At 44.6% G+C, this 26,525-nt stretch overlaps 1 protein-coding gene and 1 long non-coding RNA gene across 3 annotated transcripts in view; one reads left to right on the top strand and one right to left on the bottom strand.

Annotated features, from left to right (window-relative positions):
* Positions 1-26,525, bottom strand: part of PPM1H (protein phosphatase, Mg2+/Mn2+ dependent 1H) — a 304,263-nt gene that overhangs the window by 90,429 nt on the left and 187,309 nt on the right. For both annotated transcript variants that reach the window (XM_070788582.1, XM_019960895.2), the window contains exon 5: positions 4,991-5,075. In XM_070788582.1, the coding sequence (XP_070644683.1) occupies positions 4,991-5,075 (85 nt within the window). The remainder of the gene's footprint in view (positions 1-4,990; positions 5,076-26,525) is intronic.
* LOC139182958 (uncharacterized) overlaps positions 9,282-26,525 on the top strand; it is a 47,470-nt gene continuing 30,226 nt past the window's right edge. Inside the window, exon 1 of the long non-coding RNA XR_011566458.1 lies at positions 9,282-9,611. This is a non-coding gene — a long non-coding RNA (uncharacterized lncRNA). The remainder of the gene's footprint in view (positions 9,612-26,525) is intronic.

Here is a 26,525-nt window from a genome sequence, read left to right as displayed (position 1 = left end):
ATCAGACTCGGTATAGACAGCTGGGGGCAGGTCCAAGGACACCGTCAGCAGTCACCGAAGATAATGCTGCACTTGTGTGCACCCAATGTGCATCTGAAACCCACTTTCATCTCCTCTGCACACTGCCCTTGATGATAAACAGCTGCCGACTTGGATTATCTACAAGGACAGACGTACATTATTGGGAGGTCTGATGATACCAGCACATCTTAATGTAATCACATCAGAGTTCCGTCTCGGCAGAATGGAGGGGAAGCTGTTAGTCTCACACCTCAGGGCTGTAGAGGTCCCCCGTAGAGGGAGATCTGTTTCTGGCTGTCACCTGAAGCAAGAGTGGGGTGATTTCCTGGAGACTATAGCATCAGAGCAGTAAACTCTGCTGAGAAATGCCCATAAACCAGACTGCTTTCCCTCCGATGTGGGTCCTGACTCCACCAGAACATTCTGTCCAGCTTGGTGGACCCCGTAAAATATTTTATTTCAATCACCCTGGAAACATTAAAAAAAAAATGAAAAAAAAAAAAAAAAGCCCAGTGAGAAACGAGCAAGGCTTATTTGTGACTATGATCATCAGCTCTCCCCGGCTGCTGGGGGGCAGAAGTGCATGGCCCCTGACCCCCTCCCTCGCACACCTGCCACATTCCATGTGAACACGTCAAACCCTCAAGCCTGCTTGATTAATCACCCAGCCTAAGAATCTACGGAATAAAGTTCATGTTACCCGGAGAGCTATATGAAGGGCCCTCTGAGGTCGTGATGCAAGACCAAACAAAATTAACGTGCCTGCCACATCCATCATCTTGTAATCTGCTTCCAGTTCCATAACCCCTGACGTCTGGACTGTGCATACCAAGAACATTTCTGTTCGACGTGGATCAAAACAGTTCATGCACAAAGGGCTCTGAACTCTCCCCACCCCCAAGAAAATCATTAACCAGTTCTGCAAGTCAAACAGCCCTGGGACTGCAGTCATCTGCTCAAACCAAGTCTCAAGGGACCTAGAAGTTTTCGAGATTCTCTCATAAATGTTTCTTTAGACATAATGACAATAAAATTTGATTTGACCTAAGAATAAGGAATACATTGTAAACTTTCCAGCAACATACTAACTCGTTTAGATCATGTAAAGGATACAACAGCCCTCACTGCATTAAAATGTTTTACAATTAGTTCAAGCCAACTGATGTTCCCCAAAATAAACGGGTAGGATTAGATTGTAACCTGAAATTATAATGTATATATTGTATTTTGTATTATCATGAGATGGCTTTTTAAAATAATTTTCTATATTTGCTTTATTTTTGGCCATGGTAGGACTTTGCTGCTGTGTGGGTGCTTCTCTAGTTGCGGAGAGCCGGGACCACGCTCTAGGCGCCGTGCTACTCTCTAGTTTCGGGCTTCTCACTGTGGCGGCTTCTCTCACTGTGGAGCATGGGCTGTAGGGCGTGGGCACTTCTGTAGTCGTGGCGAGTGGGCTCAGTAGTTGAGGCTCCTGGGCTCTAGAGCACAAACAGTCGTGTGCAGGGACTTAGTTGCTCCACAGCATGTGGGATCTTCCCGGATCAGGGGTCAAACCTGGGTCTCCTGCATTGGCAGGCGGGTTCTTCACCACTCAGCCAACAGGGAAGGCCCTTGAGATGACTTTTTATTGTGATCTCAGGACATGGGATGGATATTTCAAGGGAAGTATTCCTACCCATTTCACTCAGGAGAAAGGGAGACTCAGAGACATTGTGTGAGAAACCCAAGGTCACACAGCACTTGCCTGGGCTGGGCTGAGAGAAGTCCACATCACACTTGTGTTTTCCTCTCACAATTGATAGTATTTTCAAGATTTTATGCTATAAACCTCCCAATTCTCTAAAGTATGGTAAAGATTTGACCACAAGTTTATTTTACACTACTAGCCCCCTAGTTCTCTCAAATGCTTCACCACAAAGATTTGCATCACAGACCATGTGAATATTATTCATGGATTTGTTCATTTCAAAGCACACATTCCTAGACTCCTGACAGAACAGGAAGTTGGGCAACCAGGATATTTTATGTTTTGGTCATGTACACGCCCATTGTCTGGGAAGACAAGTTTTAGGTGTAATTTCCATGTAGAGAAGCCTGTATGGTTTAGCAGCTAGGATGAAAAAGAATGGAGACCGTATTCTCACTCTTAGAAATTCAGATATTAGACTCAGTTCTGTGGGCTAAGAGTGTCCACTGTTTATGCAAGAGTGATACCCAATTACACATTACTTCTGGGAACATTAGGAGTGATTCTTAAATAAAAATAAAGGGGCAGTATCACTGTGGTTTACAGGCCAGAAGAATCTGAAGTGGCAAGACTTTGATTCACCCAACAGTAAGCAGATGAGAACCATGTGCCACGAAAACTTCTGCATTTATTATTTCATTTCATCCTCACACCCGCCTCCTGGTGTTCTCTGTGCCCATTCCTGACAATGAAACTGGGGACCAGTGAAGGACATTCTAGAAATCACAGACAGTCACGTGACAGGGCTGAGCTCTGAAGTCACACACATCTTATTCCAACCGTCCCAAGGTAGACCACTGACACTGGAATCCCACTCTGAACAAGGTCAGCACTCCCCTCCCTCCAGAAAAGTTAATGTTTTAAGCTCTTGGTACCATTTTTTGCCACGCAAAAAAAGGTGAAAGTATTTCAAAATACATAAGTGAATCCGCTCTTACTCATCGCCTTCAGCAGGAAAACAGGAAATGGTTTTTACTAAGAAGCACGGAGGTGGTGAGGACAGGGTGGGGCTTGGTGGGGCAGGGGGGCACGAAGGCACACTGCCTGCTGTGAGGGGTTTTGGGGGAGGGTGGGGAGTGCTTGGTGCTTGGATAATGATCCAGACATCAATATGAACGCTTCAGTCAACAAATCCTGATCAATATCAGCTCTGTGTTAGGTAACAACAAGGTAAGATGTCTAAGGTAAGGGGCCTGCCTCCCAAAGGCTCAGTCTGGAAGAGGGGAGACAGAATATGGAATAAACAATAAAATACTGCACGGTGACAGCCACACTACGGGCTTCCACGCAGCACGAGGCACGCACTGGGGACTGGCCCCCCGAGAGGGGGAGGTGACACGCCCTGGAGGAAGTGACATTTATTCTGGGGTCTCAAAAAATAAGGAGGAGTTTTCCTGGCAGAGAAGCGGGGAAGGGCTATCCAGGCAGAGCTTATTTCCAAAGGCACAGAGGTCGGAGAGATCACGGTGTGTCTTGGAAATGGAAGATGGTTCTCCATGGCCACAGCCCACAGCATACCCTGTCAGAGGTGGGGGCAATGGTGAGATGATGCTGGAGAGGTGGGTGGGACACCTGATTTTGAGTCTGCCGTCTGTACCCTGTGAGGAGCCAAAGGGTTTCAGGGAAAGAAGTGTGAAGTGTGAAGATCATGTTGGAGGCTTTGTGGAAGATGGGCTGGAGAGAGGCAGGCAGGTGGCAGGGAGGCTGGCTGTTGTGAACTCTACTTGGAAGGACCCTCACAGCAACACAGCCACCCAGCAGGTGAGTGAGGATGGGGCCAGGGTGAGATCCTGCTGCTGGTCCCTTCCCCCTGCCAAGACAGACAGACAAAGTGAAGCGCTCTAACATCTGGGTTGCCCAGAAAGATTCAAGTTTATTAGCTTGTAAACAGCAACAGATGGGTTCAAAAATAATAGTAAAAGAATGAAGAAAAGCTTTTACTTCGGCTTTAGATTCCTACTGTCTTGTGGACCAGGTTAACCACCCAAATCAACAGAGCTCAGCTATTGAGTAAAACCAACACAACACAGTCATGGGAACTGAGGGAAGCTTGGGCTTCTTGGGCTTCTACACAGCGTCTTGGGCTTCCCTGGTGGCTCAGATGGTAAAGAATCTGCCTGCAATGCAGGAGACCCAGGTTCAATCCTTGAATCAGGAGGATCCCCTGGAGACGGGAATGGCAATCCACTCCAGTATTCCTGCCTGGAGAATTCCGTGAACAGAGGAGCCTGGCAGGCTACAGTCCATGGGCTTGCAAAGAGTCAGACACGACTGAGCGATTCTCACTTTCACACAGCTTCTTGCTAAGTCCACCAAAGTCATCAAGTCCTGACCTTATTCCCATGTGCCAGAATTAAGAGACATAAATGAGTTCCTTTCAGAGTAGGCTGCATCAATTCTTTTCTAAGAGCAGAAGGTCACTACCTTAGCCTTTTATCTAAAAAGAAAGCCAACTGGCAAGAAAATATATCATCCACAGACTATATTTGCAGTTGGTCCCCAAGATGCCCACTGCAAAGCAGTCCTGGATCATGACCATCATCATGGGACTGAGATCATAAGCCTAATGCCCTACGGCTGGGATATGAGGGCAGGACATTTACTCCGTTTTCCAGAAAACTCAAATCTTCAATGAAGCAACAATTCTCAAGATCTGAAAAACCAAACGGCCCTCCTAGAACCTGCTCATAATTTTACTCCAAAGAGTGGGATCTACGTGGAGAATCTATTTTCAGTTTAGACACAGATTTTCGGACACCTGCATTTCTCCTGAAGGGCCCCTGAGACTTTGTATCAGAGCATGAAGTCATGGGGTGTCATCGGGTTTCTGGGGCTGCCTCCTCCTCATATGAGATTAATACTCATCTGTACCCTTTGAGTTAAAGTGGGTGGCAGGCCAGGGGACAAGGTATCCACATTCTTTAATACCATGCTTCATATTGTACATACCAAATCATTAAAAGAAACAGAGCATGCTGTGTCTTTGGTCACAGATGGAAGAAAACCAGCCACCATAATAAATTCACAGAGGTGGAATGTGTCGTCACACATGAAGCCAGGATGTGTGATCCAGGAGGTGCGTGTGGGGTGGGGGGAGTTAATGCCATATGCCATTTTACTGCTGTGGGTCTGCTCCCATGTCAATAGCAATGTGTTCCTCCAAAACAGCTCTGACGCCATCCCCGATGCCACAGCGCTCTGCCAGACCCAGGCGGCACTTACCAGGTACTGCAGTCGCTGGCGCTCGGTCTCAGGGGTGAACTCCGAAGACATGGGGATGATTTCTCCGTTTCTGATGATTATGGCCCTGAAAGGGTGAAAAGGCATGTCAGCAGCCAATCTCATAAGCACTGTGATTTTGAGATGACTCCACAGCTTGGTTGAGAACACACATGAAACTCTCAGGGGACCTTTGTTCCTCCAACCTGCACAGCAAAGCTCAGTGTAACCAACTCTGGAGCCCTCACCATACTGTAGGTATCTCTAAGAGCACGACATTCTCTTTTCTGCTAGTTTAATGCCCAGCACCAAGCATACCATTTGGCACATGGCAGATGCTCAATGAATAAATGGATGGATCAATGAATGATGCACAGAGGCTCACTCTAGGCTAATGCCCTCCAAGCGAACTTCCTATGATCCTTAAAATGTGTGCCTTAATCTGTGCAGCCCCATGTGGGTACTGAGCATTTGAATCATGGTCAGTGCAAGCTGAGCGGCTTCCCAGGTGGCGCTAGTGGTAAAGAACCCATCTCCCAATGCAGGAAACATAAGAAACGTGGGTTTAGCCCCTGGGTCAGGAAGATCACCTGGAGGAGAGCATGGCAACCCACTCCAGTATTCTTGCCTGGAGAATCCCCACGGACAGAGGAGCCTGGCGGGCTATATAGTCCATAGAATTGCAAAGAGTTGGACATGACTGAAACGACTTAGCATGCATGCATGCAGTGCAAACTGAGAAACTGAATATTTCATTTTATTTCACTGTAATTAATTTAGCTTTAAGTTAAGCAGTCACAAGTGGGCTAGTGCTTGAAGTAGTCAACAGGGCAGTTCCAAGTGTTCGTTACTTAAAGTATCTGCGGACCAGCAGCACGGGCCTCACCTGAGAGCTAGTTAGAAGTGCAGACTCTCAGGTTCCCCGCTGACTTCCTATACTGGAATCTGCAGTGTCATAAGATTTCCAGGGGATTTGGAGGCACATTAAAATCTGAGAGCAGCTGACCTAGACTCCTGAGTTTCTAGGGTAACATCTTGGGTCCAGGGAAAACCACTGTCATCTCAAAGTTCAGGAAATTCACAAACTCCCAAAAATGTGCCCAAGAGCTACTGCTGACTCCAGGACTTTTGAGAAAACAGATCTCCCCAAAGCTGACATCTAAAGGAGAGGATACAGGATCGATCGATAGCAACTTTCCCTAAGCTCTTCCCGTGGAGCCTCCTGTGCTCAGGCCTTGTTCTGCAGTAGTCCCTGCAGCACTTACTTCCCAAATATCGATCCGCTGTGGTGGAAGGCTGCCATTTCTACAACAAAAGCAAGTGGCTGGGGGAACTGCATTCTATTTGAACTCCAAAGCTCCCCAGTATCAGGGAGCCAGAGACCTGCTGACCCAACACACTTCTCTGTGAAAGCCCACAGGCATGGGGAATGCCATCAATGAGCTCAGCTCCAGGTGGATGTCTTGTTGACACGGGGAGGCTGCATTCTTTGTGCCAACAAGCCCCTGGCACCCCTTACTCCCGCTGCAGAGGCAGGCAGTCCCTGACTTGGAAACAATCCCTATTAAGGGCTGCAGCTGCCCTCCCCCTCCCCTTCCCCCTCCCCCTCACCACCTGTGCCCAGTTGCTCTGTCATAGGGGGGCAGGCAAAGGAGGAGGTGACGACAAAAATCTTGGGGGTGTTAGAGAATTTATGGATCCAGGAGGAAAATGGTGGAAGTGGTAAGGAAATGGAGAAGTTTGGGGAGACTGACCCTGGGGAGAGGATGCCTCATGCTGAAATACACACTTCACTTATTTTATTATGCTGCCAAAAAATAAGACAGAGTAAAGATTCCTTGCTATAAACCCAGAGTCACTTGTAAAATGCAACCACCTCCCCCTACCTCAAGAAAGGTGATACCAACCATTCACAAATCAGTGTGAGTTAATTGAAATTGTCTTTGTCCTACTTAACAGCTGAGAATAACTGTAATGAGAGAGGAGGAGTTTTGATAGAGGATGGAGAAACTTGGAGAACTTGAAATAAGGGGTCAGGAATGTCAAGGATGTCAGAATGTCAGGGGCCCAATATTTTTTTTTTTTCTTATTGTGGTAAAAGTCACATAATATAAAACACACTATTTTAACTATTTGACTGTACAGTTCGGCGGCACTAAGTATATTCACATTATTGTGCAACTCTCAGCCTTATCCATCTCCTGAATTTTTCACCTTTCTAAACTGAAACTCTGCCCCATTAAACACTGATTCCCCATTTCCCCTTCCCACCCACCTCCACCCCACCATTCCCGTGGCATCTACCAATGAACTTTCTGACTTTGAATTTCATCTCATATAAGTGAAATCAAACAGTATTTGTCTGTACCTAATGTATATTGGAATGCATTTTTAAGGTTAATATATGTCCTCTAAACAGATTGTACTTTCTTTTCCCTGTCCTACACAGAAGGTTCTCATTAGCTGTCTATTTTATACATAGTAGCGTATATATGTCAGTCTCCTAATCTCCCAATTCATCTCACCCGCCCCCTACCCGCCTTGGTGTCCATTCTTTTGTTCTCTACATCTGTCTCTCTATTTCTGGTTTGCAAATAGCTTCATCTGTACATGGCGAAGTACGTCGGAAAGAGAGAAATAAATATTGTACATTGCACACATGTGGAATCTAGAAAAGCAGTACAGGGCCTAATTTTGAAGTAGCAAGAAGGGCTCTGAGAACATGAGGGACTAGAGCAAAAGGCATTCGGCAGCAAATTCCCACGGCAATCTTCTGTTCCCAAATTTTTCCTGGAAGCTATTCTTAACTCTTTTCTTTCCCTTTTCCTACACAGCCCCTGAATTCCAGCTTCCAGGCTCAGACTAGACAGGTGGATAGCCGGGAGGGAAGTAAAAGACAATGAGGAAGAGGAGGAAGGCAGAGAAAGTGGAGGCTGGGGTGTCATTCAGTGTGGCGTGGAAGAGCCTCCTCCAGGACCTAAGTGTCAGGAGGGGGGCCTGCTCCATTTGGTTCTATTATATTCCAAATGCTTGACATCGTGCCTGTCACCTAGCAGGAGCCCCATGAATATTAATTGAATATAAGAACAGATGAGAGATGAGTGGATAAAGAAGATGTGGTGCATATATACAGTGGAATATTACTCAGCCATAGAAAGGAAGGAAGTTGGGTCACCTGTAGAGATGTGTGTGGACTCAGAGTCTTTCGTACAGAGTGATGTATGTCAGAAAGAGAAAAAAATACCATTTGGTAATGCATATATGTGGAATCTAGAAAATGGTAGAGATGAACACATTTGCAGGGCAGGACAGAGCCAGAGACACAGAGGACAGATGTATCGACCTGGGGAGAGGGGGGGCATGAATTGGGAGACTGGGTTTGACACATAGACACTGCCACGCATAAGATAGACAGCTGGCAGGAACGTGCTATATAGCACAGGCAGCTCAGCTCGGTGTTCTGTGACGACCTAGGGAGTGGGACCCAGGGAATCAAGATTGCCAGGAGAAACATCAACAACCTCAGATATGCAGATGATACCACCCTTATGGCAAAAAGACAAGAGGAACTAAAGAGCCTCTTGATGAAAGTGAAAGAAGAGTGTGAAAAAACTGGCTTAAAGCTCAACATTCAAAAAATGAAGATCATGGCATCCAGTCCCATCACTTCATGGCAAATAAATGGGAAAACACTGGAAACAGAGACGAACTTTATTTTGGGGGACTCCAAAATCACTGCAGATGGTGACTGCAGCCATGAAATGAAAAGACTCTTGCTCCTTGGAAGAAAAGCTATGACAAATAGTGTATTAAAAAGCAGAGACATTACCTGGCCAACAAAGGTCCGTCTAATGAAAGCTATGGTCTTTCCAGTAGTCATGTGTGGATGTGAGAGCTGGACCATAAAGAAAACTGAGCACTGAAGAATTGATGCTTTTGAATTGTGGTGTTGGAGAAGACTCTTGAGAGTCCCTTGGACTGCAAGGAGATCAAACCAGTTCATCCTAATGGAAATCAGTTCTGAATATTCATTGGAAGGACTGATGTTGAAGCTGAAATTCTAATACTTTGGCCACCTGATGTGAACAGCTGACTCATTAGAAAAGACCCTGATGCTGAGAATGATTGAAGGCAGGAGGAGAAGGGGACAACAGAGGATGAGATAGTTGGATGGCATCACAGACTCAATGGACATGAGTTTGAGCAAACTCAGGGAGATAGTGAAGGACAGGGAAGCCTGGTGTGCTGCAGTCCATGAAGTCGCAAAGAGTCAGACACGACTGAATGACTGGACAACAATGACAAAGGGGAGTGTGATGGGGGAGTGGGAGTGAGGTCCAAGAGAGAAGAGATGAATGTATACTTATAGCTGATTCACTTCGTTGTACAGCAGATACTAAACAACACTGTAAAGCAATGAAACTCCAATTAGAAAAAAAGAAAACAGTGGATGAGAGAACTTAGGAGGTGCTTTGCCTTGAATCTGAGGGAGGAAGAGAACAGAACGAGGAGGCAGCAGGTGTTTGCTTACACAAGGAAAGTGGGCGGATGTCACCGCACTGAGAGGGGACTTCACTTGGACATCTGCTCCCTCTGTATCTTTCCTTCTCCTCCTGCTGATTAGGTGAGTCCACCCATCACTCCCAACCCCGGGGCCTGCCTTACATCAGTAACTCCCTCTGTGTTCCCAACCTCTCCCTCTACTGGCTCTCTGTTCATGGTTCAAAACCATGCTCAAAACACTTTGTGATTAAATTCAAACAAAATTGAAACCAAAACCAAACAAATATTACTCTGCTCATGTGAAACCCACTTCCAGCATCTTTTTCCTTTCTTGGGAAACCAAGGTTTACACGTTGTTTGTTTTTTATTTTCCTTTAATATCTTCTTGAATAAGACATCACAGCACACAACTGAGCCCCTGATGTGTCAGTTACACATGGAGATGCAGATCCGTACAAAGGTTATACCTGTGGCGGATTCATTTCGATATTTGGCAAAACTAATACAATATTGTAAAGTTTAAAAATAAAATAAATGTTAAAAAAAAAAAAAAGGAGAAGGGAAACAAACGTCATCTTAACCCCACTCCTTCTGCAACTAATGGAAATATAGAAAACAAAAGGAGCAATTCTGTGTATTTTATCAAGTCTTTGAAGACACTGTAACAGTTTTATAATGAGCTTTGCTGTGATCTGTTAAAGAATCTTAAAATTAAATAATGAGGATGTTAAAAATTGTAATCTTCTACAGGAGATTTAAGCCAAACACACAAAAAATGACACACAGAATCTACATTCAAGGTCTCTCCACCCACATCTCCTACTGATCCCTTAAAAACAGGTAAACTCATGCCTTGCCCCTCTCTATACCTGACTACCCTCATGAGTCTCTAAGTAGCCTCTTTGCTGCTGAACTTACTGGGCATGACTTCATTCCCCACTCACCAGGCAGCATCTGTGGGTCCTTCCTGACCCTGACTTCCGGGACACTCCTCCTTCCTGGTTGCCCTCTGGCCTCCCAGGATACTCCCCTCTCAGACTCCTCTCTACCTCCTGTGTGGTTGTGAACTGCCACTCTGTCTGTCTGCCTCTCTGCCTGGGCACTCACTTTCCACCTTCTTAACCCCCAAGTTTTGGTTTAGAGGCCTCTCCTCCGAGTTCCATTAGCCTGGTGCTCCTTCTAATACATAACACATTTTGTTTTGTTATTCCTTCCTTAACTGTCTACCTGCCGAGCCAGCCCATAAGCTCCTAAGGCAAGAACCATGTCTCTGCTGCTCACACTATGGCCTCACTACTGTGCACGGAGCCAGGCAGTCATGAGCAGTGCTGGCTACAGAATTCCCAAGGTCCTGGGCCAAATAAAAATGCGGCTGCTGCTGCTGCTAAGTCGCTTCAGTCATGTCCGACTCTGCGACCCCACAGATGGCAGCCACCAGGCTCCTCCGTCCCTGGGATTCTCCAGGCAGGAACACTGGAGTGGGTTGCCATTTCCTTCTCCAATGCATGAAAGTGAAAAGTGAAAGTGAAGGCGCTCAGTCGTGTCCCACTCTTTGTGACCCCATGGACTGCAACATGCCAGGCTTCCCTGTCTATCACCAACTCCCGGAGCTTGCTCAAACTCAAGTCAAAAAAACAACACATAGTTATTAAAAAAATAAATTATTTTTTCATGTTAAAAAATTAATGAGAATTTAAAGACTGTGACAACAGAGCATGAAGCCAAATATGGGGGCCCTTCTGAGTATGGGGTCCTGTGACTGCATAGGTCACACCCCCATGAAGCTGATCCTGACTCGGTGCCCTTTACTGAATGAATCATTAGCTTTAACAATGGCATATGCCGATGACTCCAAATATCCTTTCCAGCCCACACATCTCTGCCGTGCTCCAGCCTGGAACAGCCAACAGCTGGCAAACATTCACTCAGGTACTCACTGGTGTCTCGGACTCGGCATGTTTCAGACTTGATGATCCTCCCCTCAGCACATCCCCAAAATCGTCCTTCCAGCATTCCCAGATTCAGGGAACAGCAACCCTTTCCACCCAGGGGCCCATTGCTGAAGCCGTCTTAGCCTTGGAACCCTTCTCACCCTGTATATCCAGACAGGCAGCGATCCTGTAGCGCCCAACCCCTCAACAGCAGGCGCAGCTGCCCCCTGCCTTGGTTTCCTCTATTACTGTCTGGGTTCAAGCCCCATCAGAGCTTATCCACCTGACTCAGGAGCTCTCAGTTCTGCCCTCCTCTGAACCCTGCTCCCCAGGGTCACCAAGATCATTTTAAAGCATCACATCCTGCTTTCCCAGCATTTCCAAACTCTTTCATTACCTGGGTTTTGCCTCTGTTTCTGGTTTTAGCCTCACACTTGCTATTACTTTCCCACTACGTCTCCATTCATCTGGCCAACCGACTCCTCTCTGAGACCCAGCCTAGGAGCATATCCTTCCAGTCTACTTTCATTGCCTCTTCTCTGTGACCCTATGGTGTCATGTACCTGGTATTGCCCTTACCTGGCTCTCTGTGATGGATGACCTCTGTGACTGTCCCTAACTACCTGAGGGCATCTTCTGGGCAGAACCTAAGCCCTGGTCTCTGAAGATCCAGCATTCAGAGCCTGGTCTGTGACAGACACGTAATAACTATTTGCTGGAGGGATAAGTGACTAAACAGATACGAGCGAGCTGGACTTAGATGGATGAACAGACGTGTCCAGAAGTGACGGTCTCAAATAAGACTTTTCTTAATAATGTGACTTATAATTGCCTAATTTTCTATAATCTGAGTCCTCAAAAATCCATAAGCCTTCCCACTGGTTTTATGAAAAGACAGTGGACCTAAAAGGATGTTGTTCTGGCTGAAGCACCACTGAAAAGTGACTCAAAAGCTCGATGCAGGATACAGGAAGCTTGGGGCTGGTGCACTAGGATGACCCAGAGGGATGGTATGGGGAGGGAGGTGGGAGTGGGGTTCAGGATGGGGAACATGTGTACACCCGTGGCAGATGCATGTTGATGTATGGCAAAACCAATACAATATTGTAAAGTAAAAAATAATAATAATAATAATAAAATAATAAAGTTAACAACAACAACAACAACAACAACAAAAGCTAAGGAGAAAATGAACAGGGGCCCCGCTCTTGGTGGGCAGAGGAGACAGAATGCAGCCACCACTAGGCTTATTCTGTTTTTTTTCATTTCAAATTCATACACGATGAGGTGTCAGCATTCAACTCCAATGTTCACTGGTGGGGTAATCCTACCTAATTATGCTCATAAGTAGATCACTGTATCTAAATCCATCTCTGTACAGAGCATTCTTCAGTTTTGTTTGAACTATCAAGTTCTTCCTTCGTGAGACATCCACGGATTAAAGAATGACAGCGTGTCTGATAGCCAAACTCTCCAGTCCCTGTACCACAATGCTCTTATGTGATTCCTGGCTTCCTTTTGATCTCTCTTTCATGCCTCTGATCTTGGGATCAATTTGTCAGAGAGCAGGTCTCCAATCTGGAGCAGGGTAGTGAGAGGGAAGAAGTTTCAAAGGGAACAGAGTGCATGTGAAGGCTGACAAAGCCTGTCCTAAACAAACAATAGAGACATGCCTTTAAAGCTGCATTCTCTCATGCTAGGGTCCTACAGACTTCATACCTTCTACTTCATTATTTTACCAAATGTTTTTATTCAAGGGGAGAAAAAAATCTATAGCAGCAATGAGTGCCAAGGAGAGTTAGGCATATGCCCTGACCTCTCTTCTGGGGCCTCAGGTCTAGACCTGTGGATGACTGTGGTCAGGATGACATTTCCTTCACCCACTCAGTGTTTGGTGACAGACCAGGTGAGGAAGTCACCGGGGGTTGGGTGATTTAGTCAATTGGCAACCACTTGCCAGCTGGTATCCCATACCATACAGAGGGCACGGTTCCTAAGCATATTCTGCAAAGTTAAGGCCAGCCTTTCATTTACAGAGACTAACTGAAATATACATGCTTTAATTTATCATCCAGTAAAATAGATGGGGCAGTATTTGTAACATGGTGAATGATAAGGTTTAATGTGTTTTTGTGAGTTAACTGCAAGGATGGGAGAAAAGAAGGTAAAGCAAAGACACTGATAGTTAACTGTGCTTCCGCCTACCATATTAGCCACATAAGGGAACATGGGCAATTTATTCCTAACTAATGAGAAATTTGAGTTCAGAGAATAAGTCCTAGAAAATTCCACTACTTGTATCCTCTGGTGTCACAATTTAGAGTAAAAAAGATTTACTTTTTGCCCCCAAGCTGGTCAAAGTGTAAACTGGTCAAGAGAAAAATAAAGGGCCAAACATGCTGCTCATTTCAGATATTCTCTCAATTTTACACTTTCTCTTAAGGAGATCACACTAACTCCCATTAAACCCGTCTCAGAGCAGGAGGGATACTCTCTAAAGGCATCCGGCAAACACACAAAGGAAAAAAAGGACAGAAGTGGCAATTAAACAACGGACAGAAGGGAAAATGCAAATATTCAGTACGCACAGAGAAAGAAGCTCTACCTCACGAGTCCAGGAAAAGGCAAATTAGAGCAAAAGGAATATGATCTTTTACATCAGACTGGCAAACATTTATTGAAAAAACTAACAACACATAATAGCTCTCATAGGGTGAGGGGAAAAATCATTCTCATAATTAAAGAGAACATGAATTATACTTTTTAAACATCTTAAAACTGTAACTGGGACTTCCCTGGTGATCCAGTGGTTGAGAATCTGCCTGCCAATACAGGGGACCCAGGTTCAATCCCTGGTCTGGAAAGTTCCTACATGCTGTGGGGCAACTAAGCTTCCACACCACAGCTACTGAGCCCATGAGCTACAACTAGTGAGCCCATGTACCCTAGAGCCCATGCTCCGCAACAAGAGGAGCCGTCTCTACGAGCAGCCTGCACACCAAACGAAGAGTGGCCCCCACTTGTGACAACTAGAGAAAGCCCGAGCACAGCAACAAAGACCCAGCACAGCCAGAACTAAATAAAAATTTAAAAAACTATAACTACATAAAAAAGGTTCAGCTGTCCTACTGTGCGGAATATATCCTAAAGAAATAAAAGGGTTAGTTCGAGTCAACAATACATCTTTGACATCACTTGTGCAAAGACTGGAAACGCTCTGAATGTCTCCCAAGAGGGGAACTGTTGAATGGATTGGTATGTAATCAGTATGATATTAAACAGCCACTTAAAATAAAAGTCAGTTCTCTGACCTGGAGGTATCCAAGAGGTATTATTAAGGAAGAAAAGCACTTTTCTGAGTAGTATGTGGAATAATCCCATTTTTATAAAAACACAAACTATATACAGATACTCCCTATATGTGCCTGTGTGCTCAGCTGCTTCAGTCTTGTCCAACTCTGGGACCTCATGGACTGTAGCCCCCCAGGTTCCTCTGTCCATGGGATTCTCCAGGCGAGAATACTAGAGTGGGCTGCCATGCCCTCAGCCAGGGGATATCTTCCTGATCCAGGGATCAAAACTGCATCTCCTGCATTGCAGGTGGATTCTTTTACCACTGAGCCCCGGGGGAAGTACATGAGGCATCTAGTTCCAGGCCAAAATCTTCTGTGTGCTCCTTCAGGCTATGCTGAGCAGACCTGTGGAGAAGCTGCCCTCCTCACCCCTGGTGCCCGGCCAGGCTCTGCAGGGAGCTGCAGGCCAGGGCTCCCTCCCGTCTCCCTCCCTTTTACACATTTACACACTTTCCTGCCTTCCCAGCCTAGGCATGTCTACCAGGAGTCTTGGCTCAGACACTTCTCTCCTCCCAGTACTTTTCCACTCCTTCCCCTTCTCCATCACCTACCTGTCACCCCCACCCCCATCCCCTGCTCCAGAGGCGCGGCTCTTCAGATTCCTTCTGCCCTGCTGCGTATGCTGTCCATCATTGCCTGACCCTGACCGGGGCCCTTGTGGGGAGAAAGAACACTTTGCTTTCCTCTTCACCTCCTGGCTGCACTATCACCATGACTGAATACGCCTTCGCTCTTTCTAACTGGCCACCTGGCTGTCTGATGACATAAATTATCTTTGAATGAGTAGGGGGAAAGGTATGGAAGTGGGAAAGTTAATTTTCTTTAGACATCTTTGTATCATCTGACTCACAGGAATCATGTTACATTCCTTCTGCACATTTTGAAGAGGAATTTATTTGCTCAGATCTGGCTGTATATTCACAAAAGAATATTCACCAAGAATCCTCTTGACTGCTGACTCATCTTTGTTACACTACCAGTCTTCACGAACCCTGTGTGACCCGAGCATTGAGTGTCCAAAGAATTCTTCCTGGGACCCAAGCATCTCTCGGAGCTCAGTCATGACTACAAAAGACTCCTGTAACTGCATCAGGAGCTGCTGAGAATCCAGCGACAGAATTTTGTTATAAAAAATGAGAAGTGGTGAAGGCCAAAAACGACTGTACCTCTCCCCATCACTTGTTATAAGAAGAGACCCACAGAAGTAGGTTCAGAACTGCAGAACATGCTCACAAATGAAAACGACGGAAAGACGTTCTGAGTGAGAGATGAACGGAGTGACCTGAGGGATTCGCTAGCCCTCCTCTGGTTAGAGTCCATTCCTTTTAGTCATATAGAAGGGTCTGGACAGTGGCAATCTTCCTTCTCCCCCAAAGCCTGGGCATTCTGGACTAGTCCAATACACTCATTTCTCTGAGGACCTATGAACTTGAAACTGTACCTCTTGGGCACTGACAGTATAATCCCTGTAGAAATGTATACTGTTATTTTTCAGCAGCAACTGACACATTTTCAATGTGTTAAATCAGTGACACTTGGATAAAGTGAAAACAAAACACCCCCCTCTGCTTCCAATGACTGTATCCGTTGCCTACAGGCTGCCCACCACCACACAACTGCCAGAGTTCAAGACTGAGGCAGCCACCCAGGGGTCTAGATGTGATTGAGGGATGGGAGAGGCACTTCTTATAGATCACTGCTGGGAGTCAGTGGAGTAGGAGGGAGCAAACAGCCAATTATACTTTCTATTGCTCAGAAGACATCTTCCTCCTTCCAGGACAGGCAGCACTCAACATATACTGGTGAGTGTTGTGGACAAAGTGCTGTAGTTTATGTCCATAGCTACACTCTGGATCTTTCTCACTGTGTGGCTCAGACCATAAAGAATCTGCCTGCAATACAGGAGACCCAGGTTCAATCTCTGGGTTGGGAAGATCCCCCGGAGAAAGGAATGGCAACCCACTCCAGTATTCTTGCCTGGAGAATCCCATGGACAGAGGAGCCTGGTGGGTCACACTCCATGAGGTCACAAAGAGTCGGACATGACTGAGTGACTAAGCACACACCCTCTGGAGCTTTCTCACTATGTAGAACACCCTCATGGAGAGTTTCAGAAAGTGTCCCCTCGCTCTGGGATGCTATTGGGTTTAAATAGCAGAGGCTTATGCACACACCTGCCTTTCCAGCCTTTTGTTCACTGAAATGAGATGATGCTGCCTTGGTACCCCAAACAGCTCTTACACCATTAGTTACAGCTCTCCAGAAAGCTTCAGAGTCAAGCCAAGGAGCAACACACTGAAGTTTTAGGAGGAAGAGGAAGTCTGGAGAATGGTGGAGGGTAAACGCAGGAGAACTCCAGCTGGCACTTCCTTCCTATGAACCTCAGGAAGCCTAAGAGCCCCTGCTCTGCTCTATGCACTTCAGAGAAACACCTTTCAGCCCTCTGGCCTCCTCAAGACAAAACCTTTGGCCTTAAGACCAAAAACATCCTAAAATTCATAATCAAATGATTTTGCAAATAGGTGTAAATATGGTACAAGGATAATAATGATACTATAGCTTTTCAGCTTCAATAGAAGGTTTTGTTCAAGTGGCACAAAGACTGGGGGAAAATGAACATATTTATGTATCCCAGGTGGCGCTGGTGGGAAAAAGCCAGCCTACTTGCCTGCCAATGCAGGAGACATAAGAGATGCGAGTTTGATCCCTGGGTCAGGAAGATCCCCTGGAGAAGGAAATGGCAACCCAGTCCAGTATTCTTGCGTGGAGAGTCCCATGGACAAAGGAACCTGGTGGGCTATAGTACATGGGGTCGCAAAAAGAGTCAGACACGAACTGAAGTGACTTAGGATGGATGTATCCCTTATATGTTGATATAGAGGTTTATAGTTATAGATGTAGATTATATGTAATATATATGTAAAAATCTCTATTTATAAATATATACACATTTATATATATGTATCACAGTAATATCAATATCACAGTAATCCAAGTCTATGCCCAAACCAGTAACACTGAAGAAGCTGAACGGTTCTATGAAGACCTACAAGACCTTTTAGAATTAACACCCCAAAAAGATGTCCTTTTCATTATAGGGGACTGGAATGCAAAAGTAGGAAGTCAAGAAACACCTGGAGTAACAGGCAAATTTGGCCTTGGAATATGGAATGAAGCAGGGCAAAGACTAATAGAGTTTTGCCAAGAAAATGCACTGGTCATAGCAAACACCCTCTTCCAACAACACAAGAGAAGACACTATACATGGACATCACCAGATGGTCAACACCAAAATCAGATTGATTATATTCTTTGCAGCCAAAGATGGAGAAGCTCTATACAGTCAGCAAAAACAAGACCAGGAGCTGACTGTGGCTCAGACCATGAACTCCTTATTGCCAAATTCAGACTTAAATTGAAGAAAGTAGGGAAAACCACTAGACCATTCAGGTATGACCTAAATCAAATCCCTTATGATTATACAGTGGAAGTGAGAAATAGATTTAAGGGACTAGATCTGATAGATAGAGTGCCTGATGAACTATGGAATGAGGTTCGTGATGTTGTACAGGAGACAGGGATCAAGACCATCCCCATGGAAAAGAAAAGCAAAAAAGCAAAATGGCTGTCTGGGGAGGCCTTACAAATAGCTGTGAAAAGAAGAGAAGCGAAAAGCAAAGGAGAAAAGGAAAGATATACCCATTTGAATGCAGAGTTCCAAAGAATAGCAAGGAGAGATAAGAAAGCCTTCTTCAGTGATCAATGCAAAGAAATAGAGGAAAACAACAGAATGGGAAAGACTAGAGATCTCTTCAAGAAAATTAGAGATACCAAGGGAACATTTCATGCAAAGATGGGCTCGATAAAGGACAGAAATGGTATGGACCTAACAGAACCAGACGATATTAAAAAGAGGTGGCAAGAATACACAGAACTGTACAAAAAAGATCTTCACAACCCAGATAATCACAATGGTGTGATTACTTACCTAGAGCTAGATATCCTGGAATGTGAAGTCAAGTGGGCCTTAGAAAGCATCACTACGAACAAAGCTAGTGGAGGTGATGAAATTCCAGTTGAGCTCTTTCAAATCCTGAAAGATGATGCTGTGAAAGTGCTGCACTCAATATGCCAGCAAATTTGGAAAACTCAGCAGTGGCCACAGGACTGGAAAAGGTCAGTTTTCATTCCAATCCCAAAGAAAGGCAATGCCAAAGAATGCTCAAACTACTGCACAATTGCACTCATCTCACACGCTAGTAAAGTAGTGCTCAAAATTCTCCAAGCCAGGCTTCAGCAATACATGAACCGTAACTTCCAGATGTTCAAGCTGGTTTTAGAAAAGGCAGAGGAACTAGAGACCAAATTGCCAACATCCGCTGGATCATGGAAAAACCAAGAGAGTCCCAGAAAAACATCTATTTCTGCTTTATTGTCTATGCCAAAGCCTTTGTCTGTGTGGATCACAATAAACTGTGGAAAATTCTTCAAGAGATGGGAATACCAGACCACCTGACCTGCCTCTTGAGAAATTTGTATGTAGGTCAGGAAGCAACAGTTAGAACTGGACATGGAACAACAGACTGGTTCCAAATAGGAAAAGGAGTACGTCAAGGCTGTATATTGTCACCCTGCTTACTTAACTTATATGCAGAGTACATCATGAGAAACACTGGGCTGGAAGAAGCACAAGCTGGAATCAAGATTGCCAGGAGAAATATCAATCACCTCAGATATGCAGATGACACCACCTTTATGGCAGAAAGTGAAGAGGAACTAAAAAGCTTCTTGATGAAGGTGAAAGAGGAGAGTGAAAAAGTTGGCTTAAAGCTCAACATTCAGAAATGAAGATCATGGCATCTGGTCCCATCACTTCCTGGGAAACAGTGGAAACAGTGTCAGACTTTATTTTTGGGGGCTCCAAAATCACTACAGATGGTGACTGCAGCCATGAAATTAAAAGACGCTTACTCCTTGGAAGGAAAGTTATGACCAACCTAGATAGCATATTCAAAAGCAGAGCCATTACTTTGGCAACACAGGTCCATCTAGTCAAGGCTATGGTTTATCCTGTGGTTATGTATGGATGTGAGAGTTGGACTGTGAAGAAGGCTGAGTGCCGAAGAATTGATGCTTTTGAACTGTGGTGTTGGAGAAGACTCTTGAGAGTCCCTTGGACTGCAAGGAGATCCAACCAGTCCATTCTGAAGAAGATCAGCCCTGGGTGTTCTTTGGAAGGAATGATGCTAAAGCTGAAACTCCAGTACTTTGGCCACCTCATGCGAAGAGTTGACTCAATGGAAAAGACTCTGATGCTGGGAGGGATTGGGGGCAGGAGGAGAAGGGGATGACAGAAGATGAGATGGCTGGATGGCATCACTGACTCGATGGACATGAGTCTGAGTGAACTCCGGGAGTTGGTGATGGACAGGGAGACCTGGCATGCTATGATTCATGGGGTCACGAAGAGTGGGACACGACTGAGCGACTGAATTGAACTGATATATATATGAAAATCTCCTAGCTTAATAATCGTAGAATCTCTCGGTGGAGCTGAAATAGCAAAGAAATCCCAAATCGCCAGGCTACTAGACTTGAGAAACACTTAATGGTGTCTGGAAGTCCAGTCTCCACAGAGGAAAATGTTAAGGAAGACAAAAGTCAGGGCTCAAGCTCCTTCCTGAAGACAAGATCCAAACCAAGTTGCTTCACTTGGTGAAACACACTGGTTTCTTCTCTCTGTAGCACAGGAACTGCTTGCCTGCAAATTGCTCTCAGACTCTTTGAAAGAGTCCAGGAAATGTACCCGTGTGAGAGTTCGACCATAAGAAAGGCTGAGTGATGAAGAATTGGTGCTTTTGAACTGTGGTGCTGGAGAAGATTCTTGAAGAGTCCCTTGGACTGCAAGACCAAACCAGTCAATCCTAGAGGAAATCAATCCTGAATATTCATTGGAAGTATTGAAGCTGAAGCTCCAATACTTTGGCTACCTGATGCAAAAAAATGACTCACTGGAAAATACACTGATGCTGGGAAAGATTGAAGACAGGAGGAGAAGGGGGCGACAGAGGACGAGATGGTTGGATGGCATCTCCGACTCAATAGACACGAGTTTGAGCAAACTCCAGGAGATGGTGAAGGACAGGGAAGCCTGGCGTGCTGCAGTCCATGGGATCCCAGAGAGTCGGACAGGACTTAGCGAACGAACAACCACCACAAGGGAGCACAGAATTTCATTCCCATCTTGAGCAATGAAGTGGCCACCAACCCTGCAGCAAAGAACCTGGCCACATGTGCAGAAAAGTGTGCCTAAGTGTACACACACGCATGCAGGAAAAACTCTTCTGGCTTACTGCCAGTTCTGCCAGTCTGAAGAGGGAGGTTGTAAAGGGAAAGACAGAGCACTACTTGGGGCAACGGCTGACGTCAGGTCCTCTCCCAGCTCAGATTCTGAGGGATACTCATCCGTAGGCACCATCGGAGGTTTGGAGGTGGTGTGGTGGTAGCGAGGGCACTAGTTTGGGAACTGGACTTTGAAGGTTGCCAGCCTCACCTTAGGTTAATTGCCAACTCTCAGCCTTGGTGTCCTTGGCAATAAAAAAGGGTAAAGACCACATCATTTCTCAGGCACCTCCCAGGTCTACACTTAAGTGATTCTGAAAGGAAGCCTGACATCCGAGGAGTGGAGAAATACGGATAAACTACTAGAGCTACTACTTCCCTTCTCAGGAGGTGGTAATCCTCAGAATTTAAATTCTGATAAATACAAACCAATACAGAAAGTGCCAGAATGGGAGAAGTCACCCTGAGTGCTTCTTTAAAATCATAAAGGACAAGGAGCCCATTACCGAGCAAGACCCCAGTGTAATTTACTGTTGTCACGAGCCCCCTCGGAATGCACAGCTGCAAACAAGAGACATCTCTGACGCTGTTAAGAGTATTCATGGGATGCCCTGATTCTATTACACACTTTTTTCAACTGAAAGTGATTTGAAACGCAACATTAAACCGCACATTTCCAGAATGGAGGAGAAAATCTGGTACAAGGTGACAAAGAGAAACCATTTGAAAAACCTGTTTTGACAGCGTATATCAATTCCAAAGTACAGGGAAGAGGCATCCATTTTGTCAAAAAGCATCAGACCTTGTGAATTCTCTTTGGATGTAGCAGGAGCATCTGCCTCCTTCAACGTAACAGAAACGTGTCAATGGAAAAAGCAGGGCAGCTGATGGAAGAAGCCGGGCTTGCCACCACCAGAGGACAGCCAGGCTGGTGATGCTAATTAGAGGTGTCAAAAAATAGCTGAAGGGAAAGAAATAATCTCACGAGCCTGGAATTAGAGTTGGTGTGTTTTTAGTCATTCCATTTCCAGAATGGACACTAAAGAAAAAAGTTTGCAAATACGATGATTCATCTAACAGGACCTCAAATACGAAAGCGTCCCAACAGAAATATTCACTGAAAAATGGTCAGGGAAAAAAAAAAAAATCTGATCTTTAAGTAGCAGCAAAAATAAATGACCACTCGCAGAGCAGGGACTGAGTCAGACGTTCCTGTTTTCCTCGCAAGCAGCCCAGTCTGTGTTTATACCACCCAGAATAATTTCTCAATGTCATAATTCAGCCACTTTCTACAAACATCCTACTATGCCAGCAAAATTCACGAAACCAAGTGAACCAGCATGATATTTTCCACACCAGGTAAAAAGCCTTACAGTCATGAAAGAAAACTTTTTGAGGTGCTTCTTTTTTTTTTTTAAGTGATAAGGGGCCCAGATATATATTAATAGTGGGGTTGGTATTTTTTTTTTAATATTCCATGTTCCATAAAATTCACGCTTGTAAAGTGGGCAATTCAGTTGATTTTAGTATATTCACAATGTTGTCCAACCACCAGCACTATCTAATTCCAAAACATTTCCATCATCTCAAAAGAACCCACCCCACACTCATTAACAGTCACCCCATTTCCCCCTCCTCCCCACTAACCCTTGGCAACCATTAATCTGTTTTCTGCCTCTCTAGATTTGCCTATTTTGGGTAGATCACATAAATGAGATCATATAATACATGGCCTTTTGTGCCTGATTTCTTTCCCTTAAAATAATGTTTTCAAGGTTCATTGTATTACAGCAGACATCAGTACTTCATTTCTTTCTATGGATGAATGAATATTTCACTGTATGGATATACCCTATTTTATTTATCCATTTATTAGTGGATGGAAATTTGGATTGTTCCTAGTCTTTGAGTATTGTGAATAATGTTGTATGTTCTCAGGTCTCTCAGTTATATGCCTAGGAGTGGAATTGCTGGGTCATGAAGGAACTCTGTGTTTAACATTTTGAGGAATTGCCAATGGGTTTTCGAAAGTGGCAGCACCACTTTGCATTCCTAGTTGGTGGGTTTTGAAACTTTCTGTTAAAGGACCACAGAGTTCAAACTAATTTCTGAAAATCCCACAGTGGATTCTAATTTTGCACAGTTTCAAAAGCACTTGGCTGGCAAAGTTTTGCCTGCATGCTTTGATCTCAGTGCACATATTGAACACTTAGTGGTTCCTTTTCCATTTGGGTCAGAGGGTGCATACTCTGTTCTTCTCAAGCACAGGATCCCTATCTATAATCCACAGCACTGCATAGTTCCCCAGCATAAATGCATACAAACACTTCTCAAGCTCCCAAATGAGCACGTTTTTCTCACCCTAGCAAGTAGCCAAGCTGAGTGAGGCCATCAGAGGCAGGTTTTTCCTCTATTATAGACTTTATTGCAAAGGATGAGAGCTTCCTTCCTGTTCTTCTTCTCTTTCTTCCTTCCTCCCTCTCTCCTTCTCTTTCTTTAAATAACTGACGGCAACAAGAGTTCCCTGGTTTGTGTGCCGAGGCAGGTAGGACACGCAGAGCCCAGAAGCAATCTCTTTACTAGCACTCCACATTAGTCACAATTGGACACAGCTGTGTCCAATTCCATCCCCTCTATTTTAAAAGGACAATGCCAGGGAGCAACTGAAATGAGTCCCAAGAAAAGAAATAAAAACAATGCAAGGGGTGGAAAATAGATGCTTTGAAGGAGCTTAAAGCAATTATGGTATTTTAGCCTGAAGGGAAAAATGAGGAGTGATTCGATCACAATCTCCTTCAAGCAATTTGAAATCGTTTTTTTGAAGGAATAGGTGGGTGACCAGTTTCTTCATACTTCAGAGTAACACAAACAAGAGGAAATTCTATTTAATCAAATCAGTAAATTCTACGGTTGGAAATAAGAAAAGAATTTCCTGATCTTCACATTCTACACTGACTAAAGCCTGTGGGTCTCCATCTCTGGAATTCTTCAAAAGAACATGAGGGAGCTTTGTTTATATTTGCCTGCCAAGAATCCCAAGGCATCCTTTATTGTTGTTTCTTTATGATGCCATAAATCAGGAACTACATCACTGGTGTGGGGCAAAGCCAGATCCATATCAATTCATTCTAGACAGTATACTGTAAAATGTATTTACTATAGCATTACAAACTATACTATGGAAGTAAATAGAGCATCCTCGTTGTCACATGCCCCTGATCAAAATAAGCTCTATGACTTTGCCTGGTGGGGCAGGTGGCTTATCTGTAGCCCATGGTTAGATGACAGGTTGGTTGAATGCCTTACTTGTAGGGCTTCTTGGCTCTACCTACTAATGGTCCCCTCATATCAGTTTCTCACATAACAAAGCCTCTTGAGAGTCCCTTGGACAGCAAAGAGATCAAACCAATCAATTCTAAAGGAAATCAACGCTAAATATTCATTCATTGGAAGGACTGATGCTGAAGCTCCAATACTTTGGCTACCTGGTGCGAAAAGCCAACTCATTGGAAAAGACCCTGAGGCTGGGAAAGATTGAGGGCAAGAGGAGAAGGGGACGACAAAGGATGAAATGGTTGGATGGCATCACCAACTCCATGGACATGAGCTTGAGCAAACTCTAGGAGATAGTGAAGGACAGGGAAATCTGGCATGCTTCAGTCCATGGAGTCAAAAAGAATTAGACACAACTTAGTGACTGAAAAACAACAATACATAACCAAGGCTTGGGAAGCTCATCTCTCATCCACTGAATGTAAATATCACTTGGGTTTTGGGAGCCAATTGAGTTGTAGAGGAAAGCAATCAGGACTTAGAGTTCAGAGTCTAGTTCAAGCTATAAACTAGTTATGGTGGGAAAATCAGCTAGCCACTCTGACATCCAATTTTCCCTATTTGAGAAGTGGAAAATATCTCTTTCTTCAGATTAAGTGAGTTTATGTGTAAAAGAACTTTAAGTATGTCTAAGAATAGTGGATTGATTCATTAAAGGCAATGTGCATATCTACAAGTCAAAGCAGAATGGTCATTACTTGGAACTTTATAACTTTGCATTGATAAAATAACAGTCCACAATTGTGATCCTAAGGAACTATATGAAGGGGGAAAAAAAACCGTATCTAGTGACCTCACTTAGCTTTCAGTGATAAAATGGCATGCTGATTTCCCATTGTCACTTCCAGTCATGTGTTCAGATACCTCCAGAACTTAACAGAAGAGAAGAGAGATTGACAGGGTAGTAATGGAGCATTCTTGCTTCTCTTGATCACTAGCTTTAAAACCCCACCTTGTTCATTAATATTAACGTCATAATCTCCTTCATATATTTACAGGCATATCTGTAATTTTTTATTTTGAAAAACAGATATATTAAAGGTTCCCATGCCAAGTCTCCTTTCCATGAAAAAATTCCACTGAGTCTTTAATTTACCTGGCTATTGCAACTGTCCAAATGAAAAGTGACAGTCTGCACTACGTCAGTGCAAAACAGAAAAGTCACAGAGGTATAATATGTTAAATCTTAAAAATTATATGTGTATTTATTAAACGTATATGATTTTAAAATATCTTCTCCCAAGTAAAAGAGATGAAAAGGTCTTGGAATCTGCTGAGATGCACAAGCTAGATAACAGAGGGTGATGATGCTGAAACAACAGGAGAGACGGGAAGAGAAGCCCGTCTGGAGGAGGAGACACTGCATCTTGATGTGGGCACATTGCACTCGGTGCATGTGCCTGATGCCCAGTGAGAAGGGCTAGTGAGCACACAGCTGGAAAAGCGGGTATGGTGCTCAGGAACGGGGTCAGTGCCAGAACGAGAGAGAAGGGAACAGTTATGTTTATATGGTAGTTAAAGCTATGGCATTGAAACAAGTATTCCAGGGGAAGTATATAGAACATGGTGATAAGTATTAGGTGAGAACACAGAAAATGGGTCCATTTCCTCATTTACCTGTTGAACTCATTTCACAGAGTAAGTCCATGAACTGAAGCTGCCCTCTACAGTGTTTTCCATGGAATACTCTTCTGCACGATAATAGGAAACCACCCTCCTCCCCCCCAAAAAAATGCATTCTCAGAAGAGTTTGGGAAACACTCTTGCCACAGGACTTTTCAGAGCCTTTAATTCACTAAAATGTGTTGCTGTTCTCTAAGATGAGGTAACTGTGCAATGATTCCCAAATCTGACTAGGGGACAAACATCTCTTAACACCTCATCACTTTTCTACCAAGTGCAGGTCAAATTCAGGGGTGAATGCTCTTGCCTGGGCTGTAGCCTAGGGACACAGTGGGCTTCACTCTTGGGAGCCACATCCCCTACTCCCCAAAACCTTGATGTGGAAAATCAGGGTGGCTCTCTCTCTCTCAGGAAAAGGCTATACACCATTCCTCTCTCTCTCTGATCCCAGTT

This window comes from Bos indicus, chromosome 5 (assembly GCF_029378745.1).
Source record: "Bos indicus isolate NIAB-ARS_2022 breed Sahiwal x Tharparkar chromosome 5, NIAB-ARS_B.indTharparkar_mat_pri_1.0, whole genome shotgun sequence".
Classification (NCBI taxonomy): Eukaryota; Metazoa; Chordata; class Mammalia; order Artiodactyla; family Bovidae; genus Bos; species Bos indicus.
Note: the sequence above shows the minus strand (reverse complement) of the source record. Positions and strands in the feature narration are given on the sequence as shown.